Source organism: Anguilla anguilla, chromosome 1, assembly GCF_013347855.1.
Source record: "Anguilla anguilla isolate fAngAng1 chromosome 1, fAngAng1.pri, whole genome shotgun sequence".
Classification (NCBI taxonomy): Eukaryota; Metazoa; Chordata; class Actinopteri; order Anguilliformes; family Anguillidae; genus Anguilla; species Anguilla anguilla.
This window is the reverse complement of record NC_049201.1, coordinates 85,729,126-85,748,557: the sequence shown is the minus strand read 5'-3', so window position 1 is coordinate 85,748,557 and position 19,432 is coordinate 85,729,126. Positions and strand designations below refer to the sequence as shown.

Here is a 19,432-nt window from a genome sequence, read left to right as displayed (position 1 = left end):
TCAGAGAGGAAGATAGCTCTTCTTTTACATCATTTCAAATATTCAATCATGAGAGAGCGATCATGTTAAAGGCTTTTTATACATTATTCTAGACAGGAGAGTGGCTTGTGCCTTTCTTCTTTGATACATTGTATTGCCTACAAAAGAGAACCTTCATCACACATTTTGAACTCCTGAGCAATCCAGATGTTTTCTGTACTTTTGAACATAATATTTTAATATTTCAATATGGCACGAATGCAATGATACTGTACGGACAACTGCATTTTTAATAAAGACGTAAAATTATAAAGGCTTGAAGGGAAAATGCTTGTTAAGATCCAAATTTAGAAAGTAATTTTAGCCGCATATCAGTTCAATATGCTCATGAACGGCTCACAAAGCTAGACAGGCATCCTCTGTAATGGGTTTAATGCAACGTGTTTAAGCTACCGTCACAGCTGATTCTCATGCAGTGATGATAACACGGCAGAGGGTCTAATTATGCTGGGACACACCTGTTAATTTACATACATACCGTACACATACACACCTGCACCTACGCACACACACCCGCACACCTATTTTCACCACTAATTGCCTTTATTCTTGGCTTTGGTCATTGTCATTGTTCTAGGTTTCTGTCATTTCTGTCACGTTTTTTGGACTGGCATCAGGACATAACTGACCCGTCAGCATGCTGGAATGTGTTTTCTTTGTTTTTTAGAGGTGTATCCCCATATGAATGCTAGCTGTCCAGTTCGGTTTCTCTTGAAGTGAAACAATTCAAGAGAAGTATAACTTGGACTTACTGTGTGTTGCTGTTATGTGTTCTTACATGTGATTGGGAGGATGTACTCTACTGATGCTGTACTGGAATAAAATTCCACCAACATGACTGTGGGGCAATACTGTATCTTGATGAAACCAAGTGAATAAAAATACCTTTTAATAAGAGCTGATTATCTGCATTTTAATCACATGTCAAATAAAAAAATTACAAATCTAAAATTGCGGAACACAGCCAAATCAAGAGAAAATATGTCTTTGTCCCAAACAATATGGAGGACCACTGTGGAGTATTTTGAGCTAAAGCAGCTTCAGTGTTTTGCCAACAGGGATACAACAGCAGCAGTAGCCCAGCAGGGGATCAAACCCACAACCTTTTCATTGTAAACCCAGTTCACCACTGTTTACCAGTGTAAGTGTGTGTGTGTACCAGTGTAAGTGTGTGTGTGTACCAATGTACATGTGTGAGTGTGTGCCAGTGTAAGTGTGTGTGTGTACCAGTGTACATGTGTGAGTGTGTGCCAGTGTAAGTGTGTGTGTGTGTGTGCCAGTGTGTGTACCAGTGTAAGTATATGTGTGTGCCAGTGTGTGTACCAGTGTAAGTGTGTGTGTGTGCCAGTGTGTGTACCAGTGTAAGTGTGTGTGTGCCAGTGTGTGTACCAGTGTAAGCGTGTGTGTACCAGATTAAGTGTGTGCAGGTACCAGTGTAAGTATGTGTGCAGGTACCAGTGTAAGTATGTGTGTGTACCAGTGTAAGTGTGTGTGTGTACCAATGTATGTCTGTATTTTCTGCTTGTGGAACAGCAGAGAGAGAGCTTGGTGAAATCACTCAGTTTCACTTTTCTTTCTCTGTTAACACAGTCTCTGGCCTCTTCCAGCCAGACTCATTAGACTATATAAAGGACCATCAGCTGGAACTTTCCACCTCACACACCAAGTTACTGTCCTCCACAGCAGGTAAGTTCTGACTTAAATATAAATATAAATGTACACTTCTGTGGGAACACCACTGAGAATTTGCAGATACAGCACATATATAACTAAAAGTTATTGAATTTTTTTGCATTTATTATGTTATTTCAGAGAGGAAGATAGCTCTTCTTTTACATCATTTCAAATATTCAATCATGAGAGTGCTATCATGTTAAAGGCGTTTTATACATTATTCTGGACAGGAGAGTGCCTTGTGCCTTTCTTATTTGATACATTGTATTGCCTACAAAAGAGAACCTTCATCACACATTTTGAACTCCTGAGCAATCCAGATGTTTTCTGTACTTTTGAACATAATATTTTAATATTTCAATATGGCCTGAATGCAATGATACTGTACGGACAACTGCATTTTTAATAAAGATGTAAAATTATGAAGGTTTGAAGGGAAAATGCTTGTTAAAATCCAAATTTAGAAAGTAATTTTAGCTGCATATCAGTTCAATATGCTCATGAACGGCTCACAAAGCTGGACAGGCATCCTCTGTAATGGGTTTTATGCAACGTGTTTAAGCTACCGTCACAGCTGATTCTCATGCAGTGATGATAACACGGCAGAGGGTCTAATTAGAAGAGCTGTATTAATTGCTAAATATTTGGATTCCTACTGTATCAATGAAAGACACTGATTTTCATGTTTCAGACCAACACCCTTCTCAGCACCATGGGTGAGTATCCTATTACTTTAATACAGAATGACAGAAACAGATAAAGGTTTTCAGATTTTGTTCCAGCACCATGTTAATTGCTAAGTATGACTGGGGCTCAATACTGTATTAGAGAATAGACTGAAACCATGCCAGATTATTTATCTGCATTATCATAAATGTTTGTCTTGCAAAATTGCATTGCTTTTCTTTCTCTAGGCCTTTTTGGATTAGCACTTGGGGCCGCACTCGGCGTTGGTACGTATCACCAAGGAAATATTTGGGACATGTTTACTTTTGAGCATCTCTCTCTCTCTCTCTCTATCTCTCTCTTGTCCATACTTCTTATTATTATTTTTGTTCTGGGCATTTTTTGTAGACCAAACCTTCTACAGTTTTTGGACTACTGAGACATACTATATATAAAAATGTTCTATTTTTTTTTTGCTCTAGCATGCTTCTGTTCAACTTTTTGATATATTTTATGGTTTTTGAGACATTTAATTTTTTTTTTTTACATTTAAGACCATAGCAATCACCTAGCAAGACATTAGCAACCACATAGTAAGACCCTGAAAACCACCTAGTCCACCCTAGCAACTGCCTAGTAAGACCCTGGCAATCACCTTCAACACCCTAGCAACAGCATAGAAAGACACTAGGAACCACCTAATAAGACCCTAGTAACACCCTAATACATCTTTGAAATGATATACTTCTGCTACCATAGCAGAGCTAGTAATTTATACTCTTAAAGCGAGCAAATTTACATATTCTTCACAAAATTTTACCTTTTCTAGCTTATGTTATTTTTTCCAGGAAAACAAAATAAATAAATAAATTTAAAAAAAAAATTAAAAAAAAATATATATATATATATACACATGTATATCCAAAACATTTAGTTAATGTATTGTTTGTTTTTTTTTTAATTGGGTGGGTTTGAGGGTCTGATTGGGCGGATTTGAGGGTCTGATTGGGTGCGTTTGAGGGTTTGATTGGGCGGGTTTGAGGCTCTGATTGGGTGGGTTTGAGGCTCTGATTGGGTGGGTTTGTTGGTCTGATTGGGCGGGTTTGAGGGTCTGATTGGGTGGGTTTGAGGCTCTGATTGGGTGGGTTTGAGGGTCTGATTGGGTGGGTTTGGGGGTCTGATTGGGTGGGTTTGAGGGTCTGATTGGCCAGGTTTACTGTTTTCACGTTTGGGAAAACCTGTCACCATTTCCCAGTTTTACCGAAATGAACACCTACACCTGGACGTCTCTTTGTGCGCAGGTGCGGCCGCCGTTGCGATTCCACTGGTTGTGGGAGCAGTGGGCTTCACGGCTGCCAGTGCTGCGGCCGGATCCGTCGCCTCCTCCATGATGTCAGCGGTAGCCAATGGGGGCGGAGTAGCTGCTGGTGGTGTGGTGGCCAGAGATTTTCATGATTCACGAACTGGCCAAACTGTGCGTGTAAAACAGAAACATGCGCTTAATTAGCCAAAATTCAGGAACAATGATGTTAGAATTTAGGCCTCTGTGTGTGATCTGAGAGATCATGGTCAACTGTTATCTGTTAAGTTCCAGTGTGTGGATGGGCCCCATGGTCTGGTATCTGTTAAGACACTGTTCCAGTGTGTGGATGGGCCCCATGGTCTGGTATCTGTTACTTGCTTGTCTGCACTCTCTTGAAGTGACGGTGTGGGCTGCAGCAAATCGGCCAGCATTTAAAAAAAAAACTGTGATCAAAACCCCTAAAATCCCTGATGGAGGACGTTGTGTTTGATTGACAGGGGCAGCAGGACTCTCTACCGCAGCCTCTGCAGCACTGTCCAGTGCCGGGGCGACTATCGGAGCCATCCTGTTCTAACCCTCGGCCTGCCATCACCTGGATCCATCCCTGAGGTGGACTCACCAGACCAGCCCAGCGTACCCTTTGATCCCAAACTAAAAAATATTTAGGAAAATGCATGCAGTTAGCACAAAAAGCAATTTTGTAACAGAAACAACCTTCGTAAAACAGTTAGTTGACAATAGTGTAATGTTGTTCTGTTTAAATAAATAACAAATTCACTAAGCCGCAGTCACTGTTATCTTTGTTTTGTCAGCCAAACACAGTATCTACTAAGATTTTCAAAAGGCATTTGATAATGTATCACATGAGAGACTTGTTAGTAAAATGAGGACAGTAGGAGCACTACTGAACAAAGGATTTAGCGTAAATTACGAAATTAACCCTCTCCTGCCATCTTAAGGTCTTAAGGTATGGAATCCTAAGAGTTTGAGGTATGCTGGGACACACCTGTTCATTTACATACATACCGTACACATACACACCTGCACCTACGCACACACACCCGCACACCTATTTTCACCACTAATTGCCTTTATTCTTGGCTTTGGTCATTGTCATTGTTCTAGGTTTCTGTCATTTCTGTCACGTTTTTTGGACTGGCATCAGGACATAACTGACCCGTCAGCATGCTGGAATGTGTTTTCTTTGTTTTTTAGAGGTGTATCCCCATATGAATGCTAGCTGTCCAGTTCCGTTTCTCTTGAAGTGAAACACTTCAAGAGAAGTGTAACATGGACTTACTGTGTGTTGCTGTTATGTGTTCTTACATGTGATTGGGAGGATGTACTCTACTGATGCTGTACTGGAATAAAATTCCACCAACATGACTGTGGGGCAATATTGTATCTTGGTGAAACCAAGTGAAAAAAGTGTTTATCAGTGTGAGTGTGTTTGTTCACCAGTGTGGTTACCAGTGTAAGTGTGTGTGTGTGCCAGTGTGGTTACCAGTGTAAGTGTGTGTGTGTGCCATTGTGGTTACCAGTGTAAGTGTGTGTGTGTGCCAGTGTGGTTACCAGTGTACATGTGTGTGTGTGTTCCAGTGTGTGTACCAGTTTAAGTGTGTGTGTACCAGTGTAAGTGTGTCTATATTTCAGTTAGCACAAAAAGCAATTTTGAAAACTGTAAAAAAAACAACCTTCGTAAAACAGTTAGTTGACAATCTGTTTAAATAAATAACAAATTCACTAAGCCGCAGTCACTGTTATCTTCTTTGTTTTGTCAGCCAATCACTGCTGCGATTTACCTACATTCAATCACTGCTGAAATTTACCTTCTTACAAAGGTAGCCAACAAAAAATAAATGCAGGTGATTCATAAAAAAAATGTAACTGATAGCTTGCATTTATTTGTTGATTGTTCTGACAATCTTTGCAGCATGATTTAAAAAAAAAAAAAACCAATAGATAGTATTTTTTTCTGCAGAGTCTGGTCAAGCCAATCAGATTTTGAAACTTTTTTTGCTAACGCCCACGCTCCTGTCAACCATAGCCTGTATACAGTTACACAGATACTCTTACACACACACTGGTTTATGCTTGCCCCATTAACGTATTGTATGCTTGTGGGTCAAACAAAGTTTACCCAAATACCTACAATCATAGAATTTCTTCTACATTGTCAAATAAAAAAATATCTTATTTGTTAACTATTTCCTTAACAACATTACAACACGAACTACTACTACTACTACTACTAACAACAACAACAATAATAATCATGCTTTTTATTTACAATGTGCCTCTCATACACCCAAAACACTCAATGTAGACGATTATTCAAACATATGTGTAGTGTTGTCATATGTAAGACATTTTAGCTGTGACAGCTCAATTGCTGATTATTTCCTCTATAAATTATTGCCATTGGACACTTTCATGTGACACATACATTTTGAATGACCACATTCTCTTCAGATGGTAAGATGAAAAAACGCAAGGCCAAGTTACCTGAAATTTAGGAAACACAGGGTGGCACTGCTTTGGAGTATAGGTTGTTCAATTTGTGTGAGCTAAGACAGCCAATATTGTAACTTGGCCTAATTTTGATATCAGTAGCTTTAATGGCAGGCCTAGAGTTTGCAAGTTTGAAATAATGATTTATAGAAAGTGCTTTGAATGTGTGAGTAACTTGTAATTTTTTTACGCTGATGTTCAGATAACATCTACATTACAGGCATTTAGCAGACGCTCTCATCCAGAGCAAAGTATATTGTGCAAAAGGCGCAGAGTATGGACAGTGAAGACCTAACCTGTTGCTGGCAACGCCCCTTTTGTTTACGGCTCGCACTTGCCGCGGTTAATTTTGTGCAAAGTTAGTCAGTTCAACGGTCATTTCTAGCGAGTTAAGTTTCCTTTGTGTGCGTCAATAAACGGCAGTAAGTACACCTTTCTGTATCGTCAAGGATATTTAGTTTAGATTATTAGTGAATCCATTGTCTGATAGTAATTTGTATAGCATAATGTTCACGTTTTATCAGGAGTATTCCGTTAACATTTACCACAGATTGGCGATTTATGATAGGTACATTAGAGTGTTATTCCTCGCGACAGTGCATCTACATACGGTAGAATATTCCGTTGTGTTTAGTAAGCTACGTGATTAGTACCGTTTATTTCCTGTTATTGTATAGCTGATATTCAAGATTTCTAACCGTGATGCTAGTTAAATAATATTTGATACCTAGGGGTGATAGAGAGATTTATGTAGCCTATATAATATACAGCTGATAATAAGTGTAGAAGTAGGCTAACTGTATTTCTTTTTCCTTATTTAGAACCACACACACACACACACACACACAGATGCACACCCACCTGATTTAAACCTAAGAGGAGACCAGAGATTGCCTGTGCCTGTGTATTTGCATTCCATTTATAATAAACCCCCCAAAAGAATTTCCTGCCTCCGTGTCCTGACCAGACACCCCATATTGTTGACAAACTCCTAACCACCAAGAGCTTCATTACATATATAGTATAGCATTTACATTGCATCCATTTATACAGCTGAATATACAATGAAGCAATGCAGGTTAAGTACTTTGCTCAAGGGTACAAGGGCGGTGGTTACAAGACCACTTCCTTACGGCAGCAGGGAAACTGTGATATTTTAAATAAAAAATTTTACAGTGCAAAATTGGTGAGTGTACTAAATGAATTCTAACCACAGAAACCAAGTTAACATGGATAATTAGAATGATACTCTGGCCTAATATCACTGCCGGTCAGGTAGAACCACAGCCAATGTTAGCAACTTAGCTGCTCACCCCTCATCCATACTTCTGGATGGTTGTCACTGTTTTGTATAAGCCAGCTGAAGACACAAATATGCACAAATAAATCCTTTAATTCAATTACAGTTAAAATACATAAGTTAAGGCTATTATTTTAAAATTTACAATAAGTCTAAATACAAAACAGGTACACTGCCACATGTAACGTAGTGATCCAGAGCTCCACACAAACTACCCAAGAATAACACCCCATTTAAACCCTTTACACAATCAACATTTTCTAATGGTATCTTGACATTTATATATGATAAAAAATATTCTAGCATAAAAATTGCCTACTCCAGCTTTAAGCTTCCCTTTACATCTTTAGATGATGCACATTATCATTGACAAACAAGGCAGTCTAAAGACAAACAAGGCAGCAGGTCCTGATGGTATTCCTTTAACCTTTATTTACCCAGGGTAGGTTCGCTGAGCACGAATGCTCTTTTGCAGGAACGCCCTGCTTCACACTCATACACATTCACACCTGGGAGCTGCCCAGTACAACCACCATCCTCTATTGTTGGCCACTCAGCAGCTCCACTGAAGGGAGAGAACATTTTTTTTTTAGCCAATTAAATCAGGGGATGATTAGGTGGCAAGTTTTTGTGAGAGCCAGATCTGGGATTTTAGCCAGGACACCGGGGAACCCCCTACTCTTTGCGAATAGTGTCATGGGATCTTTAATGACCACAGTGAGTCAGGACCTCGGTTTAACGTCTCGTCCGAAAGACGGCATCTCCTACAGCACAGTGTCCCCGTCACTGCACTGGGGCATTGGGGTTTATTTGACCAGAGGGAAGATTGCCCCCTGCTGGCCCACCAACACCACTTCCAGCAGCAACTCAATATTCCCTGGTGGTCTCCCATCCAAGTACTAACCAAGCCCACACCTGCTTAGCTTCAGCCAGTCAGCAGGAGCAGAGTGCATGGTGGTATGGCTGCTGGCATATTCAGGAAACTACCGGCCTGCAAATTTAACTTGCATAATATGTAATATACTGGAATTTATCATTAGAGACAAGTTGGAAGTATTTCTTGAAAATAGCAATATCCTAAGGGATAGCCAGCATGGTTTTTGTAAGGGAAGGTCATGTCTGAGAAACCTTCTGGTATTATTTGAAGAAGCTTCCAAGTGTTTTGATTATAGCAAGGTATTAGATATTATCTACTAAGATTTTCAAAAGGCATTTGATAATGTATCACACGAGAGACTTGTTAGTAAAATGAAGACAGTAGGAGCACTACTGAACAAAGGATTTAGCGTAAATACGAACCAATTGTAGTTTACTGTTCAGAACTGAACAACTCAGGTCGTTGAAAATTCAGTTTTACGTAATGGATAAATGCCATTTTTAGTGAGAATTAAGCTGCAACGAGTAGGATCGCAATAGAGCCTGCACACATGAAGCTTTTTCTCCATGTGCCTAGTGCCGTCCAGTCCATACGCAAGATACACACTGCGTGTAAGGCCCCAACTTCCTGGAAAGGACCCTGTCTTATGGCATCAACATACTCGAAGTCTGAGGTTTTTGCAGTAAAACTGCAGATATGTTAGGGATCAAACAGACCATCTCAGAATGCTCTATTGTACCCTTCCATTAGCGCCACCATCTGGCCACATTTGAAAATGTACTTTAATACACCTACAGGCACTATGTTGGACATTCTGGTCGAGAAATACCGAAATAAAGCGGAAGTCAGTGTCACTGCTGAGTTTAGCTCACAAACGTTCCCATAATATCCAAAGCTGTCCCCCCAAAAAGCTCTCCAAATATCAATATTTAATGTCACTACAATAAAAGACATTTTAAGGTCATAGGGTCAATAATGATAATAATTACCTGAACCATTAATAATAGTAAATATAAAAGGGAAGAAATCGGTACTCCTTGGGTCCTCACTGATCATTAATTAACTATGCACTGGTGAAGAGTAGAGTGGGCATGGGATGCGGGGGGGGGGGGGGGGGGGGCGCTGGATGGAAGTCTCAAAGGCCCACTCAAAAGTAAAGACAGGCCCACCTCTTATGGGGCGGAGGCTCACTTTGATACAGTACATGCGTCACTTCCCTTTTATATATTATTATTGGTTCAGGCTAATCTATAATACAGTACATCTATTTGGAAACTGTTATAAGGAAATGAACCCTCTCCTGTCATCTTAAGGTCTTAAGGTATGGAATCCTAAGAGTTTGAGGTATGCTGGGACACAACTGTTCATTTACATACATACCGTACACATACACACCTGCACCTACGCACACACACCCGCACACCTATTTTCACCACTAATTGCCTTTATTCTTGGCTTTGGTCATTGGCTTTCTGTCATTTCTGTCACGTTTTTTGGACTGGCATCAGGACATAACTGACATAACTGACCCGTCAGCATGCTGGAATGTGTTTTCTTTGTTTTTTAGAGGTGTATCCCCATATGAATGCTAGCTGTCCAGTTCCGTTTCTCTTGAAGTGAAACACTTCAAGAGAAGTATAACTTGGACTTACTGTGTGTTGCTGTTATGTGTTCTTACATGTGATTGGGAGGATGTACTCTACTGATGCTGTACTGGAATAAAATTCCACCAACATGACTGTGGGGCAATATTGTATCTTGGTGAAACCAAGTGAAAAAAACCTTTTAATAAGAGCTGATTATCTGCATTTTAATCACATGTCAAATAAAAAAATTACAAATCTAAAATTGCGGAACACAGCCAAATCAAGAGAAAATATGTCTTTGTCCCAAACAATATGGAGGACCACTGTGGAGTATTTTGAGCTAAAGCAGCTTCAGTGTTTTGCCAACAGGGATACAACAGCAGCAGTAGCCCAGCAGGGGATCAAACCCACAACCTTTTCATTGTAAACCCAGTTCACCACTATTTACCAGTGTAAGTGTATATGTGTACCAGTGTATGTGTGTGTGTGTACCAGTGTACATGTGTGAGTGTGTGCCAGTGTAAGTGTGTGTGTGTACCAGTGTACATGTGTGAGTGTGTGCCAGTGTAAGTGTGTGTGTACCAGTGTACATGTGTGAGTGTGTGCCAGTGTAAGTGTGTGTGTGTACCAGTGTACATGTGTGAGTGTGTGCCAGTGTAAGTGTGTGTGTGTACCAGTGTGTGTGTGTGCACCAGTGTGTGTACCAGTGTAAGTGTGTGTGTGTGTGCCAGTGTGTGTACCAGTGTAAGTGTGTGTGTGTGCCAGTGTGTGTACCAGTGTAAGCGTGTGTGTGCCAGTGTGTGTACCAGTGTAAGCGTGTGTGTACCAGATGAAGTGTGTGTGTACCAGTTTAAGTGTGTGTGCAGGTACCAGTGTAAGTATATGTGTGTTCCAGTGTAAGTGTGTGTGTACCAGTTTAAGTGTGTGTGTGTACCAATGTGTGTCTGTATTTTCTGCTTGTGGAACAGCAGAGAGAGAGCTTGGTGAAATCACTCAGTTTCACTTTTCTTTCTCTGTTAACACAGTCTCTGGCCTCTCCCAGCCAGACCCATTAGACTATATAAAGTAACTGTACGGACAACTGCATTTTTAATAACGATGTAAAATTATAAAGGCTTGAAGGGAAAATGCTTGTTAAGATCCAAATTTAGAAAGTAATTTTAGCCGCATATCAGTTCAATATACTCATGAACGGCTCACAAAGCTGGACAGGCATCCTCTGTAATGGGTTTTATGCAACGTGTTTAAGCTACCGTCACAGCTGATTCTCATGCAGTGATGATAACACGGCAGAGGGTCTAATTATGCTGGGACACACCTGTTCATTTACATACATACCGTACACATACACACCTGCACCTACGCACACACACCCGCACACCTATTTTCACCACTAATTGCCTTTATTCTTGGCTTTGGTCATTGTCATTGTTCTAGGTTTCTGTCATTTCTGTCACGTTTTTTGGACTGGCATCAGGACATAACTGACCCGTCAGCATGCTGGAATGTGTTTTCTTTGTTTTTTAGAGGTGTATCCCCATATGAATGCTAGCTGTCCAGTTCCGTTTCTCTTGAAGTGAAACACTTCAAGAGAAGTGTAACTTGGACTTACTGTGTGTTGCTGTTATGTGTTCTTACATGTGATTGGGAGGATGTACTGTACTGATGCTGTACTGGAATAAAATTCCACCAACATGACTGTGGGCCAATATTGTATCTTGGTGAAACCAAGTGAAAAAAAAACCTTTTAATAAGAGCTGATTATCTGCATTTTAATCACATGTCAAATAAAAAAATTACAAATCTAAAATTGCGGAACACAGCCAAATCAAGAGAAAATATGTCTTTGTCCCAAACAATATGGAGGACCACTGTGGAGTATTTTGAGCTAAAGCAGCTTCAGTGTTTTGCCAACAGGGATACAACAGCAGCAGGGGATCAAACCCACAACCTTTTAATTGTAAACCCAGTTCACCACTGTTTACCAGTGTAAGTGTATGTGTATACCAGTGTAAGTGTGTGTGTGTACCAGTGTACATGTGTGAGTGTGTGCCAGTGTAAGTGTGTGTGTGTACCAGTGTACATGTGTGAGTGTGTGCCAGTGTAAGTGTGTGTGTGTGTGCCAGTGTGTGTACCAGTGTAAGTGTGTGTGTGTGCCAGTGTGTGTACCAGTGTAAGTGTGTGTGTGTGTGTGTGCCAGTGTGTGTACCAGTGTAAGTGTGTGTGTGTGCCAGTGTGTGTACCAGTGTAAGCGTGTGTGTGCCAGTGTGTGTACCAGTGTAAGCGTGTGTGTACCAGTTTAAGTGTGTGTGTACCAGTTTAAGTGTGTGTGCAGGTACCAGTGTAAGTATGTGTGTGTACCAGTGTATGTGTGTGTGTACCAGTTTAAGTGTGTGTGTGTACCAGTGTGTGTCTGTATTTTCTGCTTGTGGAACAGCAGAGAGAGAGCTTGGTGAAATCACTCAGTTTCACTTTTCTTTCTCTGTTAACACAGTCTCTGGCCTCTCCCAGCCAGACTCATTAGACTATATAAAGGACCATCAGCTGGAACTTTCCACCTCACACACAAAGTTACTGTCCTCCACAGCAGGTAAGTTCTGACTTAAATATAAATATAAATGTACACTTCTGTGGGAACACCACTGAGAATTTGCAGATACAGCACATTTATAACTAAAAGTTATTGAATTTTTTTGCATTTATTATGTTATTTCAGAGAGGAAGATAGCTCTTCTTTTACATCATTTCAAATATTCAATCATGAGAGTGCCATCATGTTAAAGGCTTTTTATACATTATTCTAGACAGGAGAGTGCCTTGTGCCTTTCTTCTTTGATACATTGTATTGCCTACAAAAGAGAACCTTCATCACACATTTTGAACTCCTGAGCAATCCAGATGTTTTCTGTACTTTTGAACATAATATTTTAATATTTCAATATGGCACGAATGCAATGATACTGTACGGACAACTGCATTTTTAATAACGACGTAAAATTATAAAGGCTTGAAGGGAAAATGCTTGTTAAGATCCAAATTTAGAAAGTAATTTTAGCCGCATATCAGTTCAATATGCTCATGAACGGCTCACAAAGCTAGACAGGCATCCTCTGTAATGGGTTTTATGCAACGTGTTTAAGCTACCATCACAGCTGATTCTCATGCAGTGATGATAACACGGCAGAGGGTCTAATTATGATGGGACACACCTGTTCATTTACATACATACCGTACACATACACACCTGCACCTACGCACACACACCCGCACACCTATTTTCACCACTAATTGCCTTTATTCTTGGCTTTGGTCATTGTCATTGTTCTAGGTTTCTGTCATTTCTGTCACGTTTTTTGGACTGGCATCAGGACATAACTGACCCGTCAGCATGCTGGAATGTGTTTTCTTTGTTTTTTAGAGGTGTATCCCCATATGAATGCTAGCTGTCCAGTTCCGTTTCTCTTGAAGTGAAACACTTCAAGAGAAGTATAACTTGGACTTACTGTGTGTTGCTGTTATGTGTTCTTACATGTGATTGGGAGGATGTACTCTACTTATGCTGTACTGGAATAAAATTCCACCAACATGACTGTGGAGCAATATTGTATCTTGATGAAACCAAGTGAAAAAAAAACCTTTTAATAAGAGCTGATTATCTGCATTTTAATCACATGTGAAATAAAAAAATTACAAATCTAAAATTGCGGAACACAGCCAAATCAAGAGAAAATATGTCTTTGTCCCAAACAATATGGAGGACCACTGTGGAGTATTTTGAGCTAAAGCAGCTTCAGTGTTTTGCCAACAGGGATACAACAGCAGCAGGGGATCAAACCCACAACCTTTTCATTGTAAACCCAGTTCACCACTGTTTACCAGTGTAAGTGTATGTGTGTACCAGTGTAAGTGTGTGTGTGTACCAATGTACATGTGTGAGTGTGTGCCAGTGTAAGTGTGTGTGTACCAGTGTACATGTGTGAGTGTGTGCCAGTGTAAGTGTGTGTGTGTGTGTGCCAGTGTGTGTACCAGTGTAAGTGTGTGTGTGTGCCAGTGTGTGTACCAGTGTAAGTGTGTGTGTGTGCCAGTGTGTGTACCAGTGTAAGTGTGTGTATGTGCCAGTGTGTGTACCAGTGTAAGTGTGTGTGTGCCAGTGTGTGTACCAGTGTAAGCGTGTGTGTACCAGTTTAAGTGTGTGTGTACCAGTTTAAGTGTGTGTGCAGGTACCAGTGTAAGTATGTGTGCGTACCAGTGTAAGTGTGTGTGTACCAGTGTAAGTATGTGTGTGTACCAGTGTGTGTCTGTATTTTCTGCTTGTGGAACAGCAGAGAGAGAGCTTGGTGAAATCACTCAGTTTCACTTTTCTTTCTCTGTTAACACAGTCTCTGGCCTCTCCCAGCCAGACTCATTAGACTATATAAAGGACCATCAGCTGGAACTTTCCACCTCACACACAAAGTTACTGTCCTCCACAGAACTCAGGTAAGTTCTGACTTAAATATAAATATAAATGTACACTTCTGTGGGAACACCACTGAGAATTTGCAGATACAGCACATATATAACTAAAAGTTATTGAATTTTTTTGCATTTATTATGTTATTTCAGAGAGGAAGATAGCTCTTCTTTTACATCATTTCAAATATTCAATCATGAGAGTGCTATCATGTTAAAGGCTTTTTATACATTATTCTAGACAGGAGAGTGCCTTGTGCCTTTCTTATTTGATACATTGTATTGCCTACAAAACAGAACCTTCATCACACATTTTGAACTCCTGAGCAATCCAGATGTTTTCTGTACTTTTGAACATAATATTTTAATATTTCAATATGGCACGAATGCAATGATACTGTACGGAGAACTGCATTTTTAATAAAGACGTAAAATTATAAAGGCTTGAAGGGAAAATGCTTGTTAAGATCCAAATTTAGAAAGTAATTTTAGCCGCATATCAGTTCAATATGCTCATGAACGGCTCACAAAGCTAGACAGGCATCCTCTGTAATGGGTTTAATGCAACGTGTTTAAGCTACCATCACAGCTGATTCTCATGCAGTGATGATAACACGGCAGAGGGTCTAATTAGAAGAGCTGTATTAATTGCTAAATATTTGGATTCCTACTGTATCAATGAAAGACACTGATTTTCATGTTTCAGACCAACACCCTTCTCAGCATTATGGGTGAGTATCCTATTACTTTAATACAGAATGACAGAAACAGATAAAGGTTTTCAGATTTTGTTCCAGCACCATGTTAATTGCTAAGTATGACTGGGGCTCAATACTGTATTAGAGAATAGACTGAAACCATGCCAAATTATTTATCTGCATTATCATAAATGTTTGTCTTGCAAAATTGCATTGCATTTCTTTCTCTAGGACTCCTTGGAGTAGCACTTGGGGCCGCACTCGGCACTGGTACGTATCACCAAGGAAATATTTGGGACATGTTTACTTTTAAGCATCTCTCTCTCTCTCTCTCTCTCTCTTGTCCATACTTCTTATTATTATTTTTGTTCTGGGCATTTTTTGTAGACCAAACCTTCTACAGTTTTTGGGCTACTGAGACATACTATATATAAAAATGTTCTATTTTTTTTTGCTCTAGCATGCTTCTGTTCAACTTTTTGATATATTTTATGGTTTTTGAGACATTTAATTTTTTTTCTTTTTCATTTAAGACCATAGCAATCACCTAGCAAGACATTAGCAACCACATAGTAAGACCCTGAAAACCACCTAGTCCACCCTAGCAACTGCCTAGTAAGACCCTGGCAATCACCTTCAACACCCTAGCAACAGCATAGAAAGACACTAGGAACTACCTAATAAGACCCTAGTAACACCCTAATACATCTCTGAAATGATATACTGCTGCTACCATAGCAGAGATAGTAATTTATACTCTTTAAGCGAGCAAATTTACATATTCTTCACAAAATTTTAACTTTTCTAGCTTATGTTATTTTTTCCAGGAAAAAAAAAATTATATATATATATATATATATATATATATATATATATATATATACACGTATATCCAAAACATTTAGTTAATGTATTGTTTGTTTGTTTTTTTTTTAATTGGGTGGGTTTGAGGCTCTGATTGGGTGGGTTTGAGGGTCTGATTGGGCGGGTTTGAGGTTCTGATTGGGCGGGTTTGAGGGTCTGATTGGGTGGGTTTGAGGCTCTGATTGGGTGGGTTTGAGGGTCTGATTGGGTGGGTTTGAGGGTCTGATTGGGTGGGTTTGAGGCTCTGATTGGGTGGGTTTGAGGGTCTGATTGGGTGGGTTTGAGGCTCTGATTGGGTGGGTTTGAGGGTCTGATTGGGCGGGTTTGAGGGTCTGATTGGGTGAGTTTGAGGCTCTGATTGGGCGGGTTTGAGGGTCTGATTAGGTGGGTTTGAGGCTCTGATTGGGTGGGTTTGAGGGTCTGATTGGGCGGGTTTGAGGCTCTGATTGGGCGGGTTTACTGTTTTCACGTCTGGGAAAACCTGTCACCATTTCCCAGTTTTACCGAAATGCACACCTACACCTGGACGTCTCTTTGTGCGCAGGTGCGGCCACCGTTGTGATTCCAGTGGTTGTGGGAGCAGCGGGCTTCACGGCTGCCGGTGTTGCGGCCGGATCCGTCGCCTCCTCCATGATGTCAGCAGCGGCGGTAGCCAATGGGGGCGCAGTGGCTACTGGATCTGCGGTGGCTGTTCTACAGTCAATAGGTATGGAAGGAAGTGAAGTCCACTCCCTAAAGAGAGTCGCAAAAAAATATAATTCGTTTTGCTTCTTTATTATCTTCCTCTCTGATCCACTAGGCCTTCAAAGGGCTTTTTGTGTTCAGCTTGGATTCAGCCAAAATGAGTGTTACAATTTTTTGGTACAAACATTTTTTTCAAAGAGATTTTCATGATTTACGAACTGGCCAAACTGTGCGTGTAAAACAGAAACACATGCGCTTAATTAGCCAAAATTCACGAACAATGATGTTAGAATTTAGGCCTCTGTGTGTGATCTGAGATATCATGGTCAACTATCTGTTAAGTTCCAGTGTGTGGATGGGCCCCATGGTCTGGTATCTGTTCAGGCTCTGTTCCAGTGTGTGGATGGGCCCCATGGTCTGGTATCTATTACTTGCTTGTCTGCACTCTCTTGAAGTGACGGTGTGGGCTGCAGCAAATCGGCCAGCATTTAAAAAAAAACTGTGATCAAAACCCCTAAAATCCCTGATGGAGGACGTTGTGTTTGATTGACAGGGGCAGCAGGACTCTCTACCACAGCCTCTGCAGCAGTGTCAGGAGTCTGGGCGACTATCGGAGCCATCCTGATCTAACCCTCGGCCTGCGATCCCCTGGATCCATCCCTGAGGTGGACTCACCAGCCCAGCCCAGCGTACCCTTTCAACCCCAACTAATAATATTTAGGAAAATGTGTGCAGTTAGCACAAAGAGAAACCAAAACAACCTTCATAAAGCAGTTAGTTGAAATGAGTGTAATGTTGTTCTGTTTAAATAAATAATTAATTCACTAAGCAGTCACTGTTATGTTCTCTGTTTTGTCAGCCAAACACTGGTGAGATTTACACACAGCCAAACACTGCTGAGATTTACCTTCAGCCAAACACTGCTGAGATTTACCTACAGCAAAACGCTGCTGAGATTTACCTACAGCCAAACACAGCTGAGATTTGCCTACAGCCAAACACTGATGATATTTACCTACAGTCAGGCAGACACTGCTGAGATTTATCTATAAACAATCACTGCTGAAAGTTACCAACAGGCAAACATTGCTGAGATTTACCTACAGCCAAAAACTGCTGACATGTACCTACAAACAAAGATAGGCGATCCAAAAATAAATTCTGTTTGATCCACATAGAAATGTAGCTGGTTCACATTTGTGCATCACCTGTTGCTTGCATTCATTTGTGGATTGTTGAGACAATCCTGGCAGCATGATTTGTAGTGGCAGCATAGTATAATGGGTAAGGAACTGGTCTTGTAACCTAAAAGGTCACAGGTTTGATTCCCAAGGAGGACACTGCCGTTGTACCCTTGAGCAAGGTACTTAACCGGAATTGCTTCAGTATATATCCAGCTGTATAAATGGATACAATGTAAAATGCTATGTAAAAAATTGTGTAAGTCGCTCTGGATACGAGCATCTGCTAAATGCCTGTAAAGTAATGTAAACTCCACTATGCTCTGTGTCACAATGCAACACGGGTTTATATGTGAGCCACACTCCTCTGTACAAGACTTCTGCGTTTGATTTACATTCAGTTACATTTGAGTTATTAGCTGCGTACAAAGGTTTTTTCTCCAAATAGCATTGTGATTGGTGAACTTGCTAAACAGCGTGTGAAGAAAATAAAACTTAACTATATGTATTTAATTGCAAATCAAAATTAAGGACAAGACTTGAGTTCAGAGTCCTTTATGCTGAGGTGAAACTTTACAATGACCCAGTAGTTCCTCTAGGTGGTGCTATTGCACCACTCTCCTTCCTTACAAAGACATTACACTGGTGCAGGTGGTGAACAGTTTAATGCGTATATTTAATCTCATCAAAAACATGTTTTCAATGTACAAAAATGCCAAGTTACTCACACATACAAGACCAGTCCAGGCCTGCCATTAAAAGTATTGATATAAAAATGACGCCAAGTTACGGTACTACAAACAATATAGGCTATCTTGCCTCACCGAAATTAAATAAGATGTATTCCAAAGCAATGCTACCCAAAATTACCCAATATTCTTTCAAGTCACTTGGCCCTGTGTGTATAAGCATTTGCTACATGGACAGGCCAAACATATGTTTGGATGACTTTCTCACAGTCAAGATGGATTGAATAGGCGTGTGTATGTCCAATTTGTATTGGTATGTATGTATTTCGCTGCCCAGCCTTTCTGTTGTGTGAATGATAGTATGTTTCTTGGTATAAGTGTGTGTTCGTAAATGTGAATGTAACATGCTGCTAGGGAAATGTCCCCATGGGGGTAAAGAAGTTCTCTATGTATGTATGTACAATATGTATTTTACATGCGGTATTTATTGTATGTAGCAAATATACAACAACTTGTACATGTACTCAAATTCAGTTCGGAAGCAAGTATATACATATGTTTTCTGGAGAAATATGCTTCCTGTAGTTACTCGCCAGCAGTTTTGTACATGAATTTCAATGTGTTCCATGAGGCAATTTGAAATATTTGACACTTTGATCTGACACAAAGTTTGCATGACATTGTAAAATGGTAAGATTACAAAACACACAAAGCGTGCGGTGGCGTAAGTGTAAACGCACCAGAAACGCAGGTGGAATATGGCCAGTGTATGTACTCCCGGATTTGACGGCCATCCAAGGAGCCTTGATTGAGAAAAGAATCAGCAAGCCCGTAGAATTAGAGCTCCCTAGGTTGCAACTTGTGTACCCTGCTGTCCTGCTCCGTTGTCTGTTATTTCGTGAAGATGC

At 40.4% G+C, this 19,432-nt stretch overlaps 2 protein-coding genes across 2 annotated transcripts; both read left to right on the top strand.

Annotated features, from left to right (window-relative positions):
* Window positions 1-1,020: 1,020 nt before the first annotated feature.
* Window positions 1,021-17,485, top strand: LOC118233250. The gene is made up of 10 exons (XM_035428784.1): window positions 1,021-1,151; window positions 1,707-1,725; window positions 10,326-10,408; window positions 12,451-12,546; window positions 13,765-13,836; window positions 14,336-14,435; window positions 15,115-15,139; window positions 15,338-15,376; window positions 16,515-16,676; window positions 17,208-17,485. Exons 1-10 carry the CDS (start codon window positions 1,021-1,023, stop codon window positions 17,282-17,284), a joined length of 804 nt encoding a protein of 267 aa, XP_035284675.1. The 3' UTR covers window positions 17,285-17,485.
* LOC118231573 (interferon alpha-inducible protein 27, mitochondrial-like) lies at window positions 2,277-5,068 on the top strand. The gene is made up of 4 exons (XM_035425506.1): window positions 2,277-2,429; window positions 2,628-2,666; window positions 3,681-3,853; window positions 4,180-5,068. Exons 1-4 carry the CDS (start codon window positions 2,396-2,398, stop codon window positions 4,288-4,290), a joined length of 357 nt encoding a protein of 118 aa, XP_035281397.1. The 5' UTR covers window positions 2,277-2,395; the 3' UTR covers window positions 4,291-5,068.
* Window positions 17,486-19,432: the final 1,947 nt, after the last annotated feature.